Source organism: Barbus barbus (genome assembly GCF_936440315.1).
Source record: "Barbus barbus genome assembly, chromosome: 3".
Lineage (NCBI taxonomy): Eukaryota > Metazoa > Chordata > Actinopteri > Cypriniformes > Cyprinidae > Barbus > Barbus barbus.
Window position 1 is genome coordinate 12,440,461 of NC_136731.1, and position 24,200 is coordinate 12,464,660.

General features: G+C 37.0%; 1 protein-coding gene across 1 annotated transcript in view; it reads left to right on the forward strand.

Annotated features, from left to right (window-relative positions):
• LOC306846029 (protein kinase C alpha type-like) overlaps positions 1-24,200 on the forward strand; it is a 192,112-nt gene that overhangs the window by 66,369 nt on the left and 101,543 nt on the right. The window contains exon 3 of the mRNA XM_079379099.1: positions 1,676-1,758. Coding sequence (XP_079235225.1) covers positions 1,676-1,758 — 83 coding nt within the window. The remainder of the gene's footprint in view (positions 1-1,675; positions 1,759-24,200) is intronic.

Here is a 24,200-nt window from a genome sequence, read left to right on the forward strand (position 1 = left end):
ATCTGCTCGAGCAGAATATTAATGTCATCTTGTGCTTCAGAAAGGTATCTCTGGCTAAAACTAGCTAACGTTAAAGTTAAACCTAAATTTACAAACCTGAATAACGGACTGTTGTCTTGTACAGTTTAGGTCAAAACACATAAACGAAGGATTACATTTCAGAGCCTCTCCATATTAAACTGGTTAAATGTACATTAATTTAATCATACCCTGCGATACATGAACAGTGTTGATCCTGCATGTTGTCATCCGCGATCGGAGACTTGAGACTTCTCCCGCTTGCATTGTGATCTGTAAACCCTTGCTTCGAGTTACCCACCGTATTTATTTGAAAATATTTTATAAATCCCTCCATGGAATATTTAATTCCCATTTGATAGCCTTCTGTGTCCAAAATTGTGCAAAAACATCGAGGGACTAGGTATTCACACTGCAGCTGTCATTGTATGAGAGTGAGCAACTCGGTTTGTTTGTCCGAGGGAGCAACAGTAAGTAAAGGCGGCGGGGCTTACCGATAGGTCAATTATATATAGGAATTGTGTCTTTAACTATACATTGTTGTATACAACAGTCTTTGAAAGAACTTGCTTAGAAGAATGATTCTGACTGTGCTGTAGCTTGAAGCATAGGAGTAAACATTTAAAAACTGTTTTCTCAACTGAACTCATTAAAATCCATCAGTTCCACTATTTTCGAAAATAACACAGATTATGAATAAGATTCTCGTAGTCTCATTGGCATTATGAATGTAATGCTGCATCAAAGCTACCTTAAACTCTGCCATTGTTAGTGAATGTCTGGTCAAACTTTATTTTAAGGTCCAATTCTCACTATTAACAAACCATTAACTATGACTTTTTACTAATAGAATGTACTAATAAACAGCCTATGTTAATAAAAGGCATGCTAATAAACAACTTAATAGTGAGAATTGGCCCCTATACTGAAGTGTTACCAAATGTCTTGTTTCTTTTGTTTTGAGCTGTAATAATCATGATATTATTAATCGTATTATGATAATGTGATGTATTGAATTTAATCGCGACATATGATTCCTTTTTCTCTGATGCACCGCATTGTAAGTTAGCACTGAAACAAAACCGCTATTGATTAAAAATGGCTCAGGTACAGAAACCTTGTAATTGATTTCCTCAAAGCAGCAGTAGGCTACAGCGCACAGATTGATGGGGAAATCGTTTGATTTTGGAAAGCGTTTGCTCATGGGAGCAGTTCTACAAATACGATGCAGCATTTGTGTCTCCTTCAGGACTCTCAGAGCAATGTTTCATCTGAAAGAGAGTCAGAATGAATATGGCTGTAAATCCATTATTTAACTGTAAAGGATGTTTTTAAAATGTGTTTGTGAATTGCTGATAAGGAGAGAGAGCCACTGACTGCTGTAGCAATTTACAGATCTATCAGAATATATATTACATATAACCATCCATCCGTTCATTCTTCAAACTGCTTGTCCTCTGGGTTGTGGAACATATTACCATAATACAATAATTATTATTGTATGTGTGTACGTATATATATTTGCTGAGCTAGTTGGGTTTATTAGTGTGTAATTTTTTTTTTCTTAAATATACATTTTTCTAAAATGTATGTTTTCAAATAATCAGAGCGAGCTCACTTCCTTTAATCTAATTTCCCCTTTCCTTCTCATCCACAGTGTGCTCTTTTGTGGTCCACAAAAGGTGCCATGAGTTTGTTTCATTCTCCTGTCCAGGGGGCGACAAGGGGCCTGACACAGATGTGAGTAAATGCTTGTATTTCTCTCCCTCACACACACTTGCTCACACTGCAGTCGCCATGTTCTTTGTTAAAGAGCTGTGTTTGTTAAGATCTATGTCCGTTCAAGTTGTTCTGTGAAGGTGTGCTTGCTTTAAACTGTTGTGTTCATAAAGAATTCAGCATAATGCTGAGCAAAAACCGTCTTCTCTTCTCTCTCCTCCTCCTGCTCTGTGGGGCTGTGTGTGTGTGTGTCTGCTGTGAGGACAGCTGCTTGTGGTTTGCCGTAGATGAGCACCGGGGGCCAGTAGCTGTCAAATATGACCTGATGTCCCCTGAGTGCTGCTTATTCAGACATCACGAAAAACCCACACAAAGGCAGTTATGTGTGTTTTCTTTTAACCCTTCACTAGATTAGCCTCACATTAGCCTCTAAACCACATTAGGAAGAAGCTTATGAGAGGTTTACATGCTTTTTGTGGTTGTTTTAATTGGTCCAAATTGCAGCCAAGATTGAAAGTACAGACATGAATGAGTTCAGGCAGTATGTTCGTCATGACAGCTGGCAGACTAACAACACAATCTTTTCTGTTTGGGCACCTGGGCATTCTGACAAAGGTCTCTCAAACTACATGGGTTTGGAAAAACAGAATATTTTATTGGTGATGTGAATGAAGTCCATTCCTTTATCCTGGATTTTGTCATTTTTTTTCTCAGTTTCTTGGAGAGTTTGGAGACTCTCTGTGTGTTTGTGATTGTGTGTGAGTCAGAGGGTCGGAGCTCCTGATCTCATAAGCTCTTCTCCTCCTGGTGTGAGCATGTGCTCCATCATGACCCTAAAGCTGCATCCATCCAACCCTGCCATCTTGGGCTTTTATCTCAACACTGCTCATTTCACATCTCTTTTCTCTGTTGCCCTCGTGCTTCATCTTTCTTTAGTTGACGCTCAAGACACACAGATAAACCATCTCCACTCTCATTTAAAGCTGCAGTGCGCAATTTCTGTGCCACCTTCATTTTCGGAAGAAAATGTGAGTGAGTTGCATGTGCAAGAACCTGCCGGCTCTGCTAGGGTGTTGTGGGTGGCTGATGAGTGTTTTTATTCCATTGTGTTGAATTTATGAGGATACACTAGGTCTTACGTAGGAACTTGGTAGGCGTAATAACTTTCCCTTTATTTTCTTTTATGAACTCACTTGGCATGACCACCTGTGGAAATGTCACCTTAGACTTCTGTCCTACCACCTTTTTGTTGACTTTTTTACTGTGCAAAACAGAACAAAACACATTAGTAGGGTTTACTGAGTGGTTTTTAACACATTACTTTATGTGGTTGCTATGTAGATCAAAAGATGCCACTACCAACTCTATACAGTATTTTGGTGTGTAGATATGGCAAGGACAACTTCCTCAATGTGTATATATATATATATATATATATATATACATATATATATATATAAATTATCACCCAGATAATGCACCTGTAATGTTCTAATGGATCGATTATTCTCTGTTCATGGATGAGAGAAAATGTTTTACCATCCACAAGGATAGACATTTGACCTTTTAACTATACAAAACTATATCTGTCATGTTGTCCGTCTTGCATCTATGTTCATTCCCTTTGCAAACATGTTCTTGTGCCAAAAGATTGTAAATTTGTTCTTTTTTTAATGTTGTGATTTTGTACAGAAGAATCTGTCTGAGGTGAGCTTCAAACAGATCTACAGCATCGTGCGTCACAATCAGATCAGTGTGTTTCTGCATTTGACATTTGCAGCATTTCATAGGCGGCTTTGATTTTCACATGTGGATTAAATTGGAACAAATGATCTGTCAAGTCCCCAGTGATTCTCTGTGTATTTCTGTCTCCAGAGTCTCTGAACATATTGATATATTCATTACTGGCCTCCTCTGGGGCTGGACGTTGAGCATCTTTCAAGTCATTAGTGAGAACTGTTTATACATGAACACTCTGAATACACACACACACTCTCTTGCACTTGGTTACATAGTGTTCTTTTATACGTTGCTTAAAATAACAACATTTATTATATGATAAATTATACTTTTTAACATTATGCCGTCTCTCTGAACCCCCCTGGTGCTGCTAACAGTTGTTTTTTAAAGGAATAGTTCACCCAAAAATGTAAATTCTGTCATTAATTACCCACCCTCATGTTGTTCCAAACCCATAAGACCTTCGTTCATCTTCGGAACACAATTTTTGATTAAATCCGAGAGCTCTCTGAACCTCCCATAGACAGCAAGGGTCCTTACACGATCAAGGCTCAGAAACGTAGTAAGGACTTTAAAATAGTCCATGTGACATCAGTGGTTCAACCATAATTTTACGAAGCTGCAAGAATACCTTTTGTGCGCTAAGAAAACTAAAATAATGACTTTATTCAACAATTCGTCTCCTCCTGGTGCCTTTTTGGAGAGTATCACATACTTAAACAACATTTGCAACGTATGGATATGTTGTTTACACTCAGATCAAAGCGTAAACAACGTAAACGATGTATCCGCGTACATACACCCCTTTATTTTATTTATATTGGCTGGATGAAAGCAGACATGTTTTAATATGGCCTTTTTGCTGAATCTGTCAACAAAGTCAAGTCAGTTTTATTTGTATTGCACTTTTTGTATATTTTGAAGAAAGTTGGTAATCATTTACAGTTGACGGTCGTGATTTACTTCCATAGTATTTTTATTTTTTTTCCATGATATGGAAGTCAGAGACTTGTTTCGTTACCAACATTCTTCAAAATATCATCTTTAGTGTTCAACAGAAGAAAGAGATTCATACATGTTTGGGGTAACTTCAGGGTGGACTAACATGAACAAACAATAAACAATTGTATTTTTTTAACTAGCATTGATAAAGATTATTAATTAAAAACAAATATATATATTATATATATATATATATATATATATATATATATATATATATATATATATATATATATATATATATCAAGTAAGTATATTCTTCAACTGTTATTTCATGTTAGTTAAATAATGAGATATTATTGTAAAGTATTACAACAATGTCCATTTATCTTCATGCCTTATAGTCAGATTAGAGCTGGGCAATGACAGAGTTTGCATTCTGTGATAATATCAAGCAGTTGAGATTTGCTATATAGTTTATGTCGCTTTACATGAGTATACTGTATGTACTATTTAAGTTGCATATACTTATAAATTTAACTTTATTGTATATATAGAGCTTTGTGATAATAAACTTTGCATTTTGCATTTAAACAAATGAGATATTATGTAATCAGCAAAACTCAGCAAAGAACTGCACTACTATACAGTTACTGAAAATTTGATGTTTTGATAATTATTTGTAAATGAGACTCCCTGAAACAAAATCAAATAGAATCATGAGATGCCTAAAGATTCCCACCTGTACCTATTACTAGAAAAGATAAGCTGTTTTGACTACCTCTGAGCTACTGTTCAACACTGGTAGCATAAATCAGAAGATAAAGTAGGCAAAGGATCCTATAGTCTAATTATTACAATGTGGAATACTGCACTTTTCCCAGCTTGTCATTAACTCTGAACTTTAGATTTTTTCTCAGCTGTGAAGTCATAGTTCTCCTCACTGATGCAGAGCGGTCTAATTAACATGACAAGAGAACGATGTGATTTCACAAGTACTCTTTATTCTCTCTTCACCTCACTGCTCATGTACAGATGGAGCTCTGGTCTCTCAATTTAAAGAAGATTTTAGACAGATCTAAGACCAGCTCTGTTTAGTCAGCTCTCATGTAGTTTCATCCTCTGACAGCACATCCATGAACCGCTCAGATGTAGTATCTGCACACAGAACTGAAAAGCATTTGCTTTATCTTACAAGCTCAAGTCTGATTATCTGACTTTATACAACTTCAGGGAGTAGGCATGCACCAGTCATGTTTACTTGTATTTATTAATTTAGAGCAAATATTTTGTACTACATTGACTACAAATATTTTGTACTACATCTGAGTTTTATCTCAGAGTCACAGCTCATTTACATAATCAGAAACTCACTGACACACTGATGACCCTAAATCTACTCACACAAACCCACCAGCTGAAGAGTCTGACACTGAAATAAACCTCTATGCTTCCTTAAGCTGGAACTGAAGTCCTCATCCATTACTTGAAAAAAAAAGATGGCCTCAGTCGGACTTGATGAAGGCTTTACACAGAATGGCTGGCACACAAACACTTTCTCTTCAGTAAATCTTACTGAACCCAGATGATTTCAGCAGTTTTTAGCTACACTTTCGGGTTTAGCCTCTATTCCATGGAAATGTATTACCATTACCTTTGGAATGTGAATGTGGTCCTGCTTCTCATTTCCATTTCACAACAAAATCTGTCATTTGTAAAGTTTACAATAGCACTCCAGTTCTCTTGTTGATTCTCTTCCACAGCCCACAGCTTGTTGACAACAGCAAAGTAGCTCTGATGCAGCATTTAATTTACAGAGAACTGAAGCCTAAACCTAACTGCTTTAACGCTGCTCTTTTCCTGCCTTCCAGGCACTTCTTTTTCCTTTAGGAAATGCAAATGTTGTGTTCTGGTTCCTGTTCACTGGCGTGCCTTATTGCAATAAAAGATAAATAAATGCTTATTTCTGGAATAAAGTAAAGCTTGATTTGGTGTGTTGTTGTGGACAGTATGCTGTAATGAGAGTTTTGGTGGTGTTGTGTGTTTGTGTTGTATTGTGGGAATAGTCTATTTGGAGGTGTTTTAGAGGGGGAGGTGAAGCTCAGAGGAGTTACATAAACAGAAGTGCCACCCTCACACTGCAGCGACAATAACAGAGATGATTATCCATGATTTTATCTGATGAAGAAATTCTGTCATCGTTTACTGACACTCATATCCTTCCAAAACCTGAAATTTCAGCAACCAAATTCGTTAAATAGACTTGCAACAATGTTTTCATTTTAGCGCGGTAACCATGTTCAAACCAGTTATCCTGGTATTACAATTTGGTTGGATGTCACAAATTTAAATGAAACTTAAAGTGAATCAAAATTTTGAATTTACATAATTTAGTTAAACCAAAAAGAAAAACTTGTTCCCGTACAGTTTAAGATGCCATTTAGATGACTGTACATTATACAATATTCATTATACAATATTCTATATGTTAAGGATACTAATATAAGAACTGTTAGATATTTTATTGTCAAACTGTGTATTTGTACAAATTGTACTATAGGACTTTTACCAATCAAATTAAATCAGTATCAGCAAAATCCATCTTTGCACTGCTGCATCTGAAGTGGCATTTAAGTGTATACACACAGAGTATTTCATGCAGCTCAAAGGTGGTATGTATGCATTTAAGACAAATAGTAGCCTATTTTGTATTTATTTATTTATTTTGGTCACACTTTAATTTAAGGAATGAAGCATGTGACTGACTTTATGAATGGGTCATCATTGAATCATTCGCTCAAAAAAATTGTTCAAAATACTGTGTATTTGTTTGGAACTCATTTGATTGGTAAAAGAGCAAATACAAACAATATTGTCTTCGGATCAATATTGCCGTACAATCCTAAATGCAAGTCACCTAATATTAACTTATTGTTTAATGAACAGTTATATAAAATCATTTTGCAGTCATGCTGATAGGCATTTTATGTGCCATTTTTATCCCAAACTGCCGTTAATTTCCAAACATCTTACTGTATGTAAATTCATTCAGACAAATATTAATTATGTCTCTCAAAACCTAAACCAGATTTTATATGTACAAGACTTTAACAATTACAAGATTGTAGTAAGCAAAAACATGTATACGGAGCACATCAAAAAAAATTGAGAGGTTATTGTGATATAGTAACAGTGGCAACTTATTGTGGTGTGCAGAAATGTGTGCACGTGACTATGTTGTTCTATATTTCTTACGGTCATGAGTAGGTTTGTCAAGTGGGTTGACTAAAGAAGACACAAACACTGTCTGTTTTTAACACAGAGCTCAGCATGTGTGAAACACAACACTTCTTATGCCTGGATGCTGTAGGAATCGCTTCTCAGTGATCCTGAAATTTGCGAGCTCTCCCGAGGCATCAGAAAAGCACACTTGCATTTCAAACATTCTGACATGTTACTTCCTGTTCGCTAATAAGTGTGAGCTCAGAAATAATGCAAATAATTCCCTCAGGGTCACGAAATAAGATACAGAACATCACTAAAAAACGAGGACCAAAATGTGCTGCGCTATTACCATGTTTTTTTATAGACCAAAGCTAAATTTTTGCAAGTAATGTACGAACGTAGTTAGGCAACATCAGGTTCAGATACAGTAATCTGCTTCAGATGAGTAAATAACAACAGTTCCATGGGTGGTTTAAAATGGAGTACATTTAACAAATTCCTCTTTGAATTATTAATATTATTAGAGCATGTGCTTATCTCATTAGTCGGGCTAAAGAAAGCAACACTGAGGAAACAGACGGCAGCCACCCATGGGGCATGTTAAGAACAACCTGCTCCGTGGCAGAGTTGGGTCGTGAGCCCAGAGCATCATGGGTGGAGAAGAGCTAAATAAACCGCTCTAGTGTCATAAGTGTGCTTAATGTCTCAGATTTCCTCTCATTATCCTTCGTCATTTCTCGGCGGGTTTATCCTCATGACTTTCATACATGATTACAGTCAGTCAGCTGAAGCGCCTCGCGCAGATTCACAAGCGCTGTTTGTTTGTCTCGTCAGTGTCTGTAATTATCCAGCTGTGCATTGATTTGTCAATTACTCCACTTTCAAACACTGCTGTAGTGATTAAACATGTTTTGTTGTCTTGGTACATTTGTTTGCCATGTTTGTGTACACTGTCATGCCTTTGTGTCTGCTGGTATCCCTTGTGAAAAAGAAGTACACTTGAGAATGCTTTTTTTGAAAAAAGCCCTTAATATTGAAAAAGTATGCTTTTAAATAATTTATACCATGGTCTGTCTGAATACTTGATTCTGACTGGCTGGCAGGTGTGCCTTAAAACCATTTAAAGCACAGGTAGTTCCAAGTCACTTTAACCCTCTGGGCCCTGAGGGTGTTTTGGGGGCCTGGAGAACTTTCGACATGCCCTGACATTTGTGCTTTTTTCAGTTGCTTATAAAAATATAAATGGCTAAAGTCTAATAACACTGTAAACAGCACAAACTGTGCTACAATGTTATGTTAGCAGCATTTATGTACATGATTGTGTTTTTGAGAAAACAACGTTTATGCGTGGTTAGTGAAAAACTAAAATTTTGAAGTCACTGAAATAAGACCATAAAACACATACAGAACAATTGTTTACAAGACTTTTGAGAACCAGATCTTGTAGGCTAGAATATTTACTTCACAATTATGTGAAAATCATTCTGCTTACTCATTCACAGAAAACAATATATTGATTTAAATTTTTAAAGACATGTTTTGTGATTGAAAGCCAATATGCGAGGGAGTGGTAATAGCCTTGAATATTAAGTGATTTTCACCTGAGAGACAAAGGGCCCTCCCCTAAAGGCTGCTAATGGCCCATTAGTGTGACTGTGACTGAGGCAGGTAAGACAGAGAGTGTGAGGAGACTGAAATTTTGTTTTTTTAATTATTTGTATTTTATTTACAACACAGTATAATCAAAACATACATAATGAAGGTCAAAGACAGAGAGCGCACAAAGTTTAGTTGTTATTTTGAGAGTATACAAATAAAAGTAGACCCCTTACAGATTGTAATGGTGTATTGCTCTTATTTGAACGATCAAAAATGGCAGAGTAGGTTAGGGTTAGCTCATTCAGTAATTCAAGCTCATTTCTGACTTATCAGGAAAATCTGCCCCAAAACGCGTATTCGCGTTTGTCGGGCTCAGAGGGTTAATTGGCCTTTAGAGTGGCCTTTTATTGTGTCCAGCCTAAGGCACACCTGTGCAATAATCATGCTGTCTAATCAGCATCTTGATATGCCACACCTGTGAGGTGGATGGATTATCTCGGCAAAGGAGAAGTGCTGACTAACACAGATTTAGACAAATTTGTGAACAATATTTGAGAGAAATAGGCCTTTTGTGTACATAGAAAAAGTCTTAGATCTTTGAGTTCAGCTCATGAAAAATGGGGGCAAAAACAAAAGTGTTGAATTTATAATTTTGTTCAGTGTATATTGTCACTGTCAGACAGAATCCTTGTATGTGCAAAGCTGTTACATTTCAGGAACACTAACAGACATAAAGGGCGACCAATAGTATTGAATTATGATGAAAAATAAGAACAAGGAACTATGGAGATACAAGGTTTTCACCAGACAGCGATGATATATACTTGTATATAATAACGTTCTTATTCAGCTTTTATTTTATTGACCTAGCTAACATTAGCTAACTAGAATAGAGTATGTCAACAGCAAGCTAGCTAACAATATTGGACATGTTTCTCTTTCTCACTGATAATGGATTTCAAGGTCAAGGCAACCTTAGCCTGACATTCAAATATTATGCCTAGTTATCGTTCACAATATATCAAATATTTTCTGTATTAATAAACTATAAAATAAGACTTACATGCATCAAATATACAAAATATCTTTCAGTGCATCTTTATTTCATATTAATGAAATGAAAAATGTGACTAAGGTGTTATACAAAGACCATTTTCAAAGTCAAGGTAAATTTTTCATATACAGCTGAAATCAACTGTATCTCTTCTACATGCAATAGCTTGTATTATAACATTACTCACAGTAGTTTAATAAATATTTTCATGTCTTGATTCACTTTTTGTAGCACTTAGTGACCGTTGAAATGCAGAGTGTCCAGAAAGGGTTATTATTTGAATGTGAGATGTGACTTGGAGGACGGTTGAGTCATGAAACTGTTGCAGCACAGGTTTAGTAATGCAGAGTAGCATTTCACTGACATTTAAATGCCAAAATCAACATCTACCTCTGTTCTTTCTAAATCACATGAAACAGACTCCATGTCTTATTTTCCAGCTGCGTTGTTAAAATCTCCATAAAAGTTGTATGTCAGATTTAATGTCTTTGAGGTCATTAACAAGCTATCAAAAACATTGATGACTCCTGCTCTGGTGTGTACCCTTGTGACAAAAAGTGCACTCAATTGTATTGATTGGGCATTGATTGTAGTGTACTTACTTCAAATCTTAAAATTGTATTAGAAAACGTACTTGCAGATAGTAAAATATGAATGAAATAAAAGGTCACTTAAGTGTACGTAATGAGAATACACTTTCATGACTGTGTTTAAAAGTGTACACTTAAGTACGCTTTTAAAAAGTGTGCTTTGTAATAATTGTCAAATTACGCCTTTAAATGCATGCTATACCTGTACACGTTTCAATAGAAATTACATTAAAATTGAGTTTAATATAAATGCTTAACAGTATATTTGCAGTGCACTTTAACCATATCTCAAAGACAAAAGAAATAACTATTAAAGTAACTATTCACTATTAGGTAACTACTAAGAAATTAAATATAAAGTACTTAAAACTTACTCATGTAAAAGTAAAAAAAAAATCACTCTTAAGCTCAACTAATTGCAGATTAAGTATTAGAAAACATTGCATTCAGTTCACGCTTAAACATATTCCCCCGGTTTCACAGACAAGGCTTAAGCCTAGTCCCTGACTAAACTGTAAATCTAAGCTGTTTTAACTGAAAAAAACTTGTACTGATTGATCTTGAAATATGTCAGCTCCCTTGTTTTGTCTCAAGATGCACACCACACATCGTGGCCTAATGGTTAGAGAGTCAGACTCGTAATCGAAAGGTTGCGGGTTCGAGTCCCCGGCCGGCAGGGATTGTAGGTGGGGGGAGTGAATGTACAGCGCTCTCTCCACCCTCAATACAAGACTGAGGTGCCCTTGAGCAAGGCACCGAACCCCCAATTGCTCCCCGGGCGCCGCAGCATGGCTGCCCACTGCTCCCGGTGTGTGTGTGTGTGTGCATTTGTTCACTACTCACTGCTGTGTGTGTGCACTTGGATGGGTTAAACGCAGAGCACCAATTTCGAGTATGGGTCACCATACTTGACAATACGTCACGACTTTACTTTACTTTACTTTACCAGTAATGGTTTTTCTAAGGAATGTCTATAAAAATTACTTTAAAATCCTAATTGAACTATGGCCTAGTCCTGGCTTAAAATAAACCCTGTCTGTGAAACCGGGCCATTATTTACCAACTAATTTTAAAAGTATGCAAAAATGTTACTTGTAAAATAGTGCTTTTTCACAAAGGATTACTCATTTTTGTCCAATCAATGCTCTCTTGAATGATAGTAATCCAGTTAGCCCCATAAAAAACGTCTTTATTCTGTCGATGGCTATTCAGAAGTAGCCGTATATTCAAGTCAAGTCAAATCAGGTCAAGTTTTATATTTACCAATAGAAAATGGTTTACAGAGTTTTAAAGGACCATCATGAATAAATTACATTATGACATTAACACACTGAGATAGTCTTCTGTCGTTCCTCTTCAGATTCACTAATTGCTATGGGAATAAAAGAGCCGCCTGATCTCTTAGTCTTCAGCTTCAGTGCTTTAAAACATCAACCTGAGGGCATCAATTCAAATATGGTTTAATCAGGATGTGATATAAAGACTTTTGGCCTTAAAAAAAAATAAGGGACAATAGTGTTGATGTCATATTCCTTGCTTGTGCCATGTTCATCCTCCTGTTTCGATAGAAATATTTCAACACACAAAGACAACTGCTTGTCAATCCACAGACTCTTGATGTCAGGAAAAGCAGCATTGTGCTTGTGTAGAGAGACTCAAGAGCTTGTGTTACCCAATGTGTTTGTTCATGTGCCGCAATTATCTTTCTGTTGATTAGCAGAGAGACTCATTAGCTGTTCGACTGGAGGATTTCAGAAACAGATATATTCAGTCCTGTGTGATGAAATCATAGTGGGACGAATGCATTTGTCATGGATGGTTATTAGAGTCAGATTAGCATTATTCACTGGGAAGAGGCATTATATCATTGCTGTATATTGTCAGATATCTGTGCCTATTCATGACCTGTATGGTATTATACTCTTTACTGGGATGTATGAAAAGGGCTCTTTATGTATCAACACAATACATGAGAGATAACGTGGTCTATAATATCTTAAGAGAATGCATTAGCATTTCTTAGATACTGCTTTCTGCCATCATTATTCATGGGCACTCAGGTCTGAATGAAGATATTTTTGAGACAATTATCTGGTCTTGAAGCACATGGCTATTAATACACAGAGCAAGCGAAGAAACTACACAAGACACAGATGCTCAGCAGCTGAGGGAACAGATAAAAACATGCTTCTCAGTGCTCAAATTGACGCTTCCTCATTTTCTCGCTCCTACGTCCTCCAACCCATGACCTGGATGTCGATTAAAGTTAGCCATCTTGAAGGACATCTCGATCCTCTAAATGCAATGTGATGAGTGATCAAGAATATACATAACTGAGGCTAGTTAGCTAGTTCCAATGTAAGAAGGGAATTACAATAATTCACACCTTATGAGGAATAACTGTCAATTTTCTAATGGTTACTTTTCTGAAATGAGCCATCCTCGATGACATATTCAGCCGATATTTGGCATTGTTGGCATTTTTAATTCTTGTCATCAGCCAATAAGTGTCGTAAGCAAAACTTGTTTAAAACCACTAAGAACCCAGATGCAAATGCGAACCCATCCTCCATCATTATTAGCTCACGGTTCTGTCTTTTAATAGAAAAGATCTTTATATATATATATATTTTCTTTTTTTCAGACATGCCCTTGTGCTTTTGCTCTCATGTCTGAATGAAAAAAGAATGGGAATTTCCATTGCACATGTGTAATTCTCCTACTACTGGACTGTGAATCCTGGCTTGGTGTAACATCAGGGTTCTCAAGAGCAGCTTCTTCTGTTATTCTTCTCTGATGTAACGAGAATAATAAAAGGAGGGACAGGTAGTGGTTTAACCTCTATTATGCAGTCTTTGAGATATCTTGAGTGTGTAGTATGTTATGAACTGGAGATGTATGTAAGGTGTATTTAGCTGAAGGGGGTGTACATGAGGTTGTGAACTGTACAGTATATATGGAGTGTGGGCACCTTGTCCCTCACTACACCACTTAATCTGCCACTGTGCATCCTCAGAAAAAAAAAAATGTAGTATTACTTTACCTTTGATCCACAATGTTAAAGAAATATTTTAAAGTCTGTTTAATTGGAAGCTGTTGTCTGAGAATGAATCACAGCATCATTAAAGAAAACGTCTTTGCACCTTACACACTGAACTTATGAACTCTCTTTCCTCAGAAACAATGCCACTTTAATAATCTAGCTCTGCTCTGAAACCTAATGAGCAACACTATCTATATAGTCAACTCTTATATCAGATGGACCCTCATAAGTGACATTATTGACTGAAGTGATTGAACTGAAAGACACTTGACTTGCGCTCACAGTTGATTCCAGTAGGCTATACTGCCTGTTGATGATTGCTTCATCACTGTAGTCTGATCTACAAATGAATGACTGGAATGAACTCATAAAATTATTCACTCTTCAGTTTCTGGCCAACTGTCGTACAAACCTTAACGAGAGGGTTGAGTTTGCATTTGTCTTAAATGTAAACGTGTTGTCAAGCATGCTATAAGTGCATTGTAAAGTTTCACAACGCACATAGGCTAAATTTACGTCAAATGCCCAGTAGTGCACAACACAACAAAATCTCCACAACACAACGCATAGGTCTAATTTCATTGTGTTGTGCTAATTTTGTTGTGTTGCGGCTTGTTTCTATTGTGTTGTGCTAATGTCGTTGTGTTGTTCTAATTTTGTTGTGTTGTGGTTTGTTTCCATTGTGTTGTGAAGATTTAATTGTGTTGTGGCTTGTTTCCGTTGTGTTATGCTAATTTCATTTTGTTGTGCTAATTTTGGTTTGTTGCAGCTTGTTTCCATTGTGTTGTGCTAATTTCGTTGTGTTGTGCTAATTTTGTTGTGTTGTGCTAATTTCATTTTGTTGTGATTTGTTTCCGTTGTGTTGTGCTAATTTCATTTTGTTGTGATGTGTTTCCATTGTGTTGTGCTAATTTCGTTGTGTTGTGGTAATTTTGTTTTGTTGCAACTTGTTTCCGTTGTGTTGTGCTAATTTTGTTTTGTTGCAGCTTGTTTCCGTTGTGTTGTGCTAATTTGGTTGTGTTGTGCTAATTTTGTTTTGTTGCAGCTTGTTTCCGTTTTGTTGTGCTAATTTTGTTTTGTTGCAACTTGTTTCCATTGTGTTGTGCTAATTTCGTTGTGTTGTGCTAATTTTGTTTTGTTGCAGCTTGTTTCCGTTGTGTTGTGCTAATTTTGTTGTGTTGTGCTAATTTCATTTTGTTGTGATTTGTTTCCGTTGTGTTTAGAGGTCTGCACGGGCTTTAAACTGAAGCCCGAACCCGGCCCGTACCCGTGATCATTTAACCCGACCCGACCCGACCCGACAAATACATTTACATGTTAAGCCCGAACCCGAGGTCCACTCTATTTCTCACAGCAAATAAATACCATTTTTGCAATATGTTGTATTTTCTCACGGCAAATAAATACCATTTTTGCAATATGTTGTATTTAATGATTGCTTGAATGTTGTCTCTCAGTTGTTGAATTTCGCGCAGACGTTGCCACAACGTAAATGTGTTTGCTCAGTCCGATCTCATGAAAGTGCGAATACCACAAATTGTATCTGTAGTGCTTATGATACGCAGTTTTCGTGTGCATATGATACGCACTTTATGGGGTGTAATAGGCACGCACTCCGCACCCCTAATCCTAACCAAGGGGTTTACAGTACGTAGCATATGCATGCAAAAAACATTTTTGGTGTATAAATGGCACTAGAAATTAATTTGTGGTATAGATACGCACTTTCATGAGATCGTGTTTCATAATCTGCTACTGGGCCGGCCCTCTGTCAAATTTTAAAACCCAGTGTGGCCCTTGAGCCAAAAAGTTTGCCCACCCCTGGGCTACACAGACCACAGACACACAGTTAGAGCCTGTGTGTCTGTGGTCTGTGTAGCAGATGCACATTGCACATCTGCGCACGCAACTTTCTCTCTCGCGCGTGCCGGTCACCACAACACAGCAAGCAGGCAAAGCACACGGCACGCAAACTATATATAGCCTATTTAGTTTTTCTTAGTTACAAGCCCGAACCCGACGCTGTTCAATAAACATTAACCCGAACCCGACCCGAAACCCGCACATTTTTCGGGACCCGTCGGGCTCGGGTCGGGTAGCAGACTTCTAGTTGTGTTGTGCTAATTTAGTTTTGTTGCAGCTTGTTTCCGTTGTGTTGTGCTAATTTGGTTGTGTTGTGCTAATTTTGTTTTGTTGCAGCTTGTTTCCGTTGTGTTGTGCTAATTTGGTTGTGTTGTGCTAATTTTGTTTTGTTGCAACTTGTTTCCATTGTGTTGTGCTAATTTCGTTGTGTTGTGCTAATTTTGTTTTGTTGCAACTTGTTTCCGTTGTGTTGTGCTAATTTAGTTTTGTTGCAGCTTGTTTCCGTTGTGTTGTGCTAATTTGGTTGTGTTGTGCTAATTTTGTTTTGTTGCAGCTTGTTTCCGTTGTGTTGTGCTAATTTGGTGGTGTTGTGCTAATTTTGTTTTGTTGCAACTTGTTTCCGCTGTGTTGTGCTAATTTAGTTTTGTTGCAACTTGTTTCCATTGTGTTGTGCTAATTTCGTTGTGTTGTGCTAATTTTGTTTTGTTGCAACTTGTTTCCGCTGTGTTGTGCTAATTTTGTTTTGTTGCAGCTTGTTTCCGCTGTGTTGTGCTAATTTTGTTTTGTTGCAACTTGTTTCCATTGTGTTGTGCTAATTTCGTTGTGTTGTGCTAATTTTGTTTTGTTGCAACTTGTTTCCGTTGTGTTGTGCTAATTTTGTTTTGTTGCAGCTTGTTTCCGTTGTGTTGTGCTAATTTTGTTTTGTTGCAGCTTGTTTCCGTTGTGTTGTGCTAATTTTGTTGTGTTGTGCTAATTTTGTTTTGTTGCAACTTGTTTCCGTTGTGTTGTGCTAATTTAGTTTTGTTGCAGCTTGTTTCCGTTGTGTTGTGCTAATTTGGTTGTGTTGTGCTAATTTAGTTTTGTTGCAGCTTGTTTCCGTTGTGTTGTGCTAATTTTGTTTTGTTGCAACTTGTTTCCATTGTGTTGTGCTAATTTCGTTGTGTTGTGCTAATTTTGTTTTGTTGCAACTTGTTTCCGCTGTGTTGTGCTAATTTAGTTTTGTTGCAACTTGTTTCCATTGTGTTGTGCTAATTTCGTTGTGTTGTGCTAATTTTGTTTTGTTGCAACTTGTTTCCGCTGTGTTGTGCTAATTTTGTTTTGTTGCAGCTTGTTTCCGCTGTGTTGTGCTAATTTTGTTTTGTTGCAACTTGTTTCCATTGTGTTGTGCTAATTTCGTTGTGTTGTGCTAATTTTGTTTTGTTGCAACTTGTTTCCGTTGTGTTGTGCTAATTTTGTTTTGTTGCAGCTTGTTTCCGTTGTGTTGTGCTAATTTTGTTTTGTTGCAGCTTGTTTCCGTTGTGTTGTGCTAATTTTGTTTTGTTGCAGCTTGTTTCCGTTGTGTTGTGCTAATTTGGTTGTGTTGTGCTAATTGTGTTTTGTTGCAGCTTGTTTCCGATGTGTTGTGCTAATTTCGTATTGTTGAGACTTGTTTTTGCTGTGTTGTGGAGATTTCATTGTATTGTGCACAACGGGCCACCGTACTATTCACTAGTAGCTTTGTTTTGTACTGCTTGTGCAAATGTTAGCATCTACCTATTACTTTAAAGTTTCGGTAGCACTTTAGTTTAGGAACCAATTCTCACTATTAATTAGTTGCTTATTAGCATGCATATTTCTAGCATATTGGCTGTTTATTAGTACTTATAAACCACATATTAATGCCTTATTCTGCATTTGAGATCCCTTAAGCCACCCCACCCCACACCTAAACTTAACAACTAATAAGCAGAAAATTAGGAGTTTATTGAGGCTAGTTAATAATTAGTCAATAGTGAGAATTAGCCCTTAAAATAGAGTGTGACCATAAATTTGACCCTCTCTGAACTACATGTATAAAATGCATTATAAAATAATTTTTGATCTTTTAATTATGCCTTGTAATATACTTTGTATTAACTTATATATACCTTAACCCATTGTTTGAAATAAGGAATAATTATTATACTGCATTAAAATACATCACAAAGAACTAAATTCAAATGTTACAGAGAATCTGCAAATATTTGTGAAGGCATTTGTGATTTGTATGAGGATGAGTTAAGGATGAGAGAATTTTTATTTTTGGGTGAAAAATCCCATAGAAATAAAAATGATTAAAATGTTACCAAAAAAAGAGATTGGCTTTTGATTAGTGCAGTTTATTTTATGTACATGAGCAGTTATTCTACGCTAAATGCGTTCATGGAATCAATAAAGAGAATCGTTAAATCACTTCTTGTTCCTCTGGAGTCCACAGCTGAAAGCAGGGTGATTTCAGAGCAAGCGTCCCATAATCCTCCAATACACGTGTGGATCACCCTCTCATGTTACCTCTTAACTCTTACAGTATGCCAGCTGTTTCTGATAAACAAACTAATCCAAATCCATCTTGGATGCTGTTAGAGAGAAAATAAATGAACGGCATGACTCCTGGCTCTCCTCTGTTCGGATTTGTCTGCATGGATGCTCAGCTGGGTAAATTCAATATCGAGGAGGATCTGAGCAAGATCTGTGAAGGCAATGCCTTTGTGAATAATAGTTCAGCTTATATGGCTCTAAGTTTCATCTCATGTTCAGCACTTCACTTTTGACAAACAGTTTTATCACTTCCTGACAAATGTCCAGTTGTTGTTATTAATCCATCAGGCTTCACAGTGAGCATGACATTTTTAATTAAGAGAGATGGAATATGTAAATAATGCCTGTGAAATCTCAGCTGCAATATCAGATTTCATGCATCTCAATAAATGATTGACCTCTAATCACTCTGAGGATCTTTTAGCTGTGGTTTAAAACATGCAACTAAGAGGTGTCACTGGTATCTTCAGTCCTTTTCCTTCTCTTCTCTTTAGTCAGTTTGTTTTTTCCCCTTGGCCTACTTAAAAATGACATTTTGAGATAAATTAATAGAAAGTGAAATTGCATTTTAATCCTCAGCAGAGCTTTCATGATGTTAATTCCATTTAATAAAAAAGTGTAATGTTAACTGAAAATGTATGTAAATTAACAATTCATGGTCCCTGACCTGTACGCCAGGTCCTTTTGCTTCATTTTCAAAGTAACAGCACAAGACAAAGTGTAGTTTTGCAAATTCTGCAGTTAATTATTTAAGTTAATAGGTGATTATATGATATGTGCAAATGTGATTAACTGTGATTTATTTAAATAATTATTCAGCATATCGTGTAATTAATTTTAACCGATTCCAGCTCCATCTGCTTTCTCCTAATACTATTTCTGTCCCTCTCTCCCTCATGAAACCTTCAGTCTGTGGTTTTGTGTTTTGATGCATAAAATATAAAGCACTCTGCTGGAGCGAACAGCTGCCGTTTCATTGATTATTTCAAGAAACAACTGAACTCTTGATTTAGTGGAAATGCAATCAGCTCTTCTGATGATCACTGGTGCATTCATCAAAGGAATGAGGCTTCAGAATTTTAATGACTTTTCAGCTACATGCACACTGGAGTTATGGCATATATGGAGTGTGTGTGTGTGTGTGTGTGTGTTTCAGGCCTATCACAAGTTGTCAACATCTCTTTCTTTTAGGTTTTAGGGGTATGCATCAACAAGATGAAATTAATGCAGAAAAACATCTGATCCATAGATTATGGTTTTTAGCAAGTATCTTTTAATATCATGCAAAAAATGTGCATGTAAAATCTTTATAAAATGTGCTGTAAAATCTTTTATGATTTTACAATTTAATTTTACAAATATGATTTTTTCAAAACTAAATGTAATGTTTAGATGTTTTATTTATATTTTTAAAAAAAATAATTTTTTATGTTATTAATAATATTTTAAGATGAACATTTACTGGCCTGAAGGAACCTAGGCTTACTTGATTATCTATACGTTTTTATTTACTTGATTATCTATACTATACTACATCTATACCATACTATATATATATATATATATATATATATATATATATTGTGACGAGTCGGCTGCCTCCCCCCTGTGCATCATCACCACCCCGTCCCGTATTCGCCGCCCTTCACCAGGCTCCCGACGGGAGTGGGTGTGTGAGAGAGGAGGGGCGCTGAACACGCAGGGCTGGCGGCGTGTGATGAGGCGCACCTGACGTGAATAGAGCCTCACCACCGCCGCTGTTTAAACGCCAAGCGCGCCTCTCCTCGAGAGACCGGTCTCTTCCCCGTGCATGCACGCTGGTGTCCTCGTGGGTCCAGGAAGGGTGCGTCGAGGAGGACTGCCGCACCCATTAGGCGGCTGACGGGCCAGGATGCCGGGCCGTCGAGTCCCCCAGAAGCGCCGGGAACCTAGGGGTTGGAAGGAGCCGCGCAAGAGACGCCGCCGCCACTCGCTCCCGGCCCCGAGAGGGGAGTGCGTGCGGCCACCGGACTCTGCCCCTTCCCTGGACCCTTCCCTGACGAACACTACCCTCCTTCACTAGCCCCGCGGCACAGCGAGGACACCAGGTTCCCTGTTTATTTGGACACTTTTTCCCCTTGGACACTTTATCTTCCCTTTTTATTGTTTAATAAAAAACCTCTCCGAGGCTTGACGCCACACCCACTGTGTCTGTCGTTTGCTCCTCCCGCCACAATATATATATATATATATATATATATATATATATATATTTTTTTTTTTATTATTTTTTTTTTTTATTTATACAAATCATGTTAAAATGCCAGTATCAAAATTTTTTTTTTTTGATGGCTTTTGGGGAACTTTTATTGTTCATCTCTCATTCATTGTATTGCCCCACAATAAAAACTAAAGAGCTTTGATCATAAAACTTTTCAAATAGTATCTAAATATAAAAGCAGTGAAATATTAAATATTACTTGAGTGACAACTGCATTGTAATCTATCAAAATTTCATCTTACTTCTTATAAATCATATAAATATAAATATCAGCAACTGCACCAAATATTTATTAAAATGCTATCCAAACATTTTTATATGCATATTTTGCATAAGGGATCAGTAAACTGTTCAATTTCAAAAAGTGAGGTTTTTCTAACTATTATTTCATATGGCTTTACAAGGTTAAATGTAAATTACTTTAAGGTACTAATGCACCTTTTAGGGGTAGATAAAGTACAACGTCTTCCCTTTAAGAGTACTGCCAGTTTTCTGACAGTATAATGAACTTCTTACCTCATCTGACACCACAAACTTGAAAATCATGCTGTGTTATATTTATTTCCGTCTGATAATCCTCCCCTGCATTCCCTGTCTGGGACATTAGCACCTTGAAGGTTGGCTTTTGTTTTTTTGTTTTTTCCATCACCTTAAACCAGAAAAAAACAGAGAGAGATTGTCTTGCAGTGTGAAGTGGTTTGTAGCTATATTTAGCTAGTAGATGAATGTCTTTCGTGGTCTTCTCCTTGCACAAGGCCTCTTCCATTTGTAGCCTCCTGGGTCTGTCGACTCTCTTTACCTGCGGCCGGAAATAGAACGGCCCTAGACACCTTCACCTGGTCTGATCAGACTGTCTGACAAGCGTAGAGACAGCCTCAAAGCTTTGGGGAGCATCAAAGCTCACATGGAGCGTCGACAAGTGCAAACAGCACAAACTCTATTTATGCAGTATCGTCAGTTTATGATCTTTCTTCTCGAACTCGAATCGAGATTTTTCTCAGAATATGCAAGTCATACAGTATGTGGGCATGCCATTTTTTTTAGTAATTATAGGAAGAAGAGGATGACAAGTGTAGTTTTTCTAGAGTTACTACAAAAATAAAAATAAAAACCTTGACACTTCATGAGGGCTTGCATTGCCTAAATCAGAGATTCTCAATCTTTTTTGATTCAAGGCCTCCCTTTGTCCAAGACAATATTCAAAGGCCCTCCTATTTAAACTGACATGTACCTCTGTATTAATAAAAATAAACTTAACAATATGATGGCAGGTTAGTGTACACTTAATTGATTGATTAATTTAAATTTAACTCATTTTAAAACTTAACATTTAAAACAGAACCACTGTTCTGAATCACCTTAATTTTTATAGCACTTTATATAATAAAGATGGCTTTATACTGTAGTTTTGAACTGAAGAATGAACATGCATAAAAAGCTGAAAGAGCATAAATAATTGTGATTGTCATTACAGCTTACTTGAAAAGTTTTGATTACAGCATTACATTTTGATGTACCCCTGTTGTGTACAATGTTTATATTTTCAACATTTATTGAAAATTTATTACATTGATTGTAGCCAGTCATAGACATGTTTCATGAATGCAGACGTCTTTAGGCCCATCAGTTATGACAGCCAGTCCTAATGAGTGATTTTGAAGCTGGTCCAAAGGAGTGATGAAGAAACATCTTCCTTTGTATATTCTAAATGCCACAGCACTCGTGTGCAATGTAGGCGGTGTAACGCCCAATGAAGGCTGCAAGGAAGTAATGCAACAAAACAAGAATGTGCCCATTCTAATCAACAAGGACACATAGACATGGTGTAAATAAGAGATTTATTGTACAGTGGTGACAGCTCCATTGATTAAAGGGAATCATTCGCAAGAGTCCGACATTTTTTCAACACATTGCAAGTACTGAGACAAAATCGCAGATTTTTATGTCACATTTTATTGAGCTTGCAGTTCTACAACCCAGTGAACTGAGAGAATAATAAAAAACACTCTTTTTAAATGTCCCCTTTTTCCTAAGTCTGATTTATCAGAGAAAATCAATTTATTCTGACTGATTTCACTGAACCAGTTCAAACTAATGATTCACTCTTTCATTGGAGCCATTTGTCAGTAATGCTGAGCTTTTCTAGTGAAATATAGATTTAGTTATCAATTATATTGTTAATTCAATTTTTTTTATTTTGTTTTATTACTTACTGAGTTACAGTAGGCATTTAAAAATGTACTGCACTAATTCAGTGTAGTTTTTGCTCACTATTTTTCAAAGAGTTTGACTATAGTTTAACCACAGAGTAGCTTAGCGTTCCCAACACTCTTATCAGGTTATGTGTTAAACTAAACAAACTCTAAACATATCAATCTCACATATACCCAGTGGAGCTAATGTTCACAATGAATGCTCATAAATAGCATGGAAAACTTATAAATGCTTATGAATGCTCATAAAAACGCCCAAGCAATCTGCATACAAGCTGTTTTCGGTTTTTGTGTGCAGCCGCTGTCAGTGTTTTTCAGACTCATTTTCTTTGCATCTTTGCAGTTTCTGTCCCTCCCCTTGAGAAACTGTTAATGGAAATAAAACCGCAGATGCTTAGAAGTGCATTGTTGTACGGAAAAAAATGCACAAGAAAATGACGCTCCACAGCAGTGTTGTGTAACCACACATCCCAGTGAAAGGAAATGAGAGAGAACATTCTGGTTTTCTTTTTTTTCTTTCGAAATGAGACACGGGTGGCTTATTGATATGTATAGCTCGGGGACGCCCCCTTTCATAATGTACACACTGCCGAGAGTTTCCCTCTGCTTTGAGAGCTTGTGGGAGTCTAGACATGAAGTTAATCACATCAAATGTGAAGTCGTTCGGCTGGGAGCTTGGAGACCTGAAAGGTTTCCCTCGGTCTGTGATTCAGCCTGGAGTAGGAGTTATAGAGATGTCTGTCTCTATCTGTCTCTCTGCTCTCAGTTATTAAACTCTCATGGATAGTCTACCTGTGCCACTCACGGAGCATTAGTCATTCTATTGGCTGTGGTTTCTGCAACAAAGATAATAAATTTAAAGTTCACATGAAATCAAAATTGAGTTTTGATCAGTTTTAAGGTCATCTAGAGCTTCACATTAGACTTTGCAGGTACTTGTTTTTGTCTTCAGCGAACTGAATGAAAAAGAACCAGTTTCTCTCTGTGTCAGTGAGTCTCAGGCTACGTCCACACGAAGCCAGATTTCTCCCTATGCAATCTTTTTTTTTGCCTCAAATTCCGTAAACACGGAGTCGTCTCAGGAAATATCTGCGTACACACAGAATCACTGGAAAACGACTGAAAACGATGTAGTGCCAGACCAATATGTGGCGCTGTAATTCTGCCACAGAGATACACAAAAAAACAGTGAAGAAGACTTGGACCATGTGCGTAAACCTTGCGCGCTGAATACAAGCTAACACACAAAGCAGAAGATTTTGCTTTAATAAAACTAATGAGCTCAGTAGGTTCTGCAGCTCGAACACAGGCACGTAGTCTGACATTGTTGTTGTTGTTGTCGCTGTTATGTGACGCAGCGGTGTCTGATTAGGGGCGA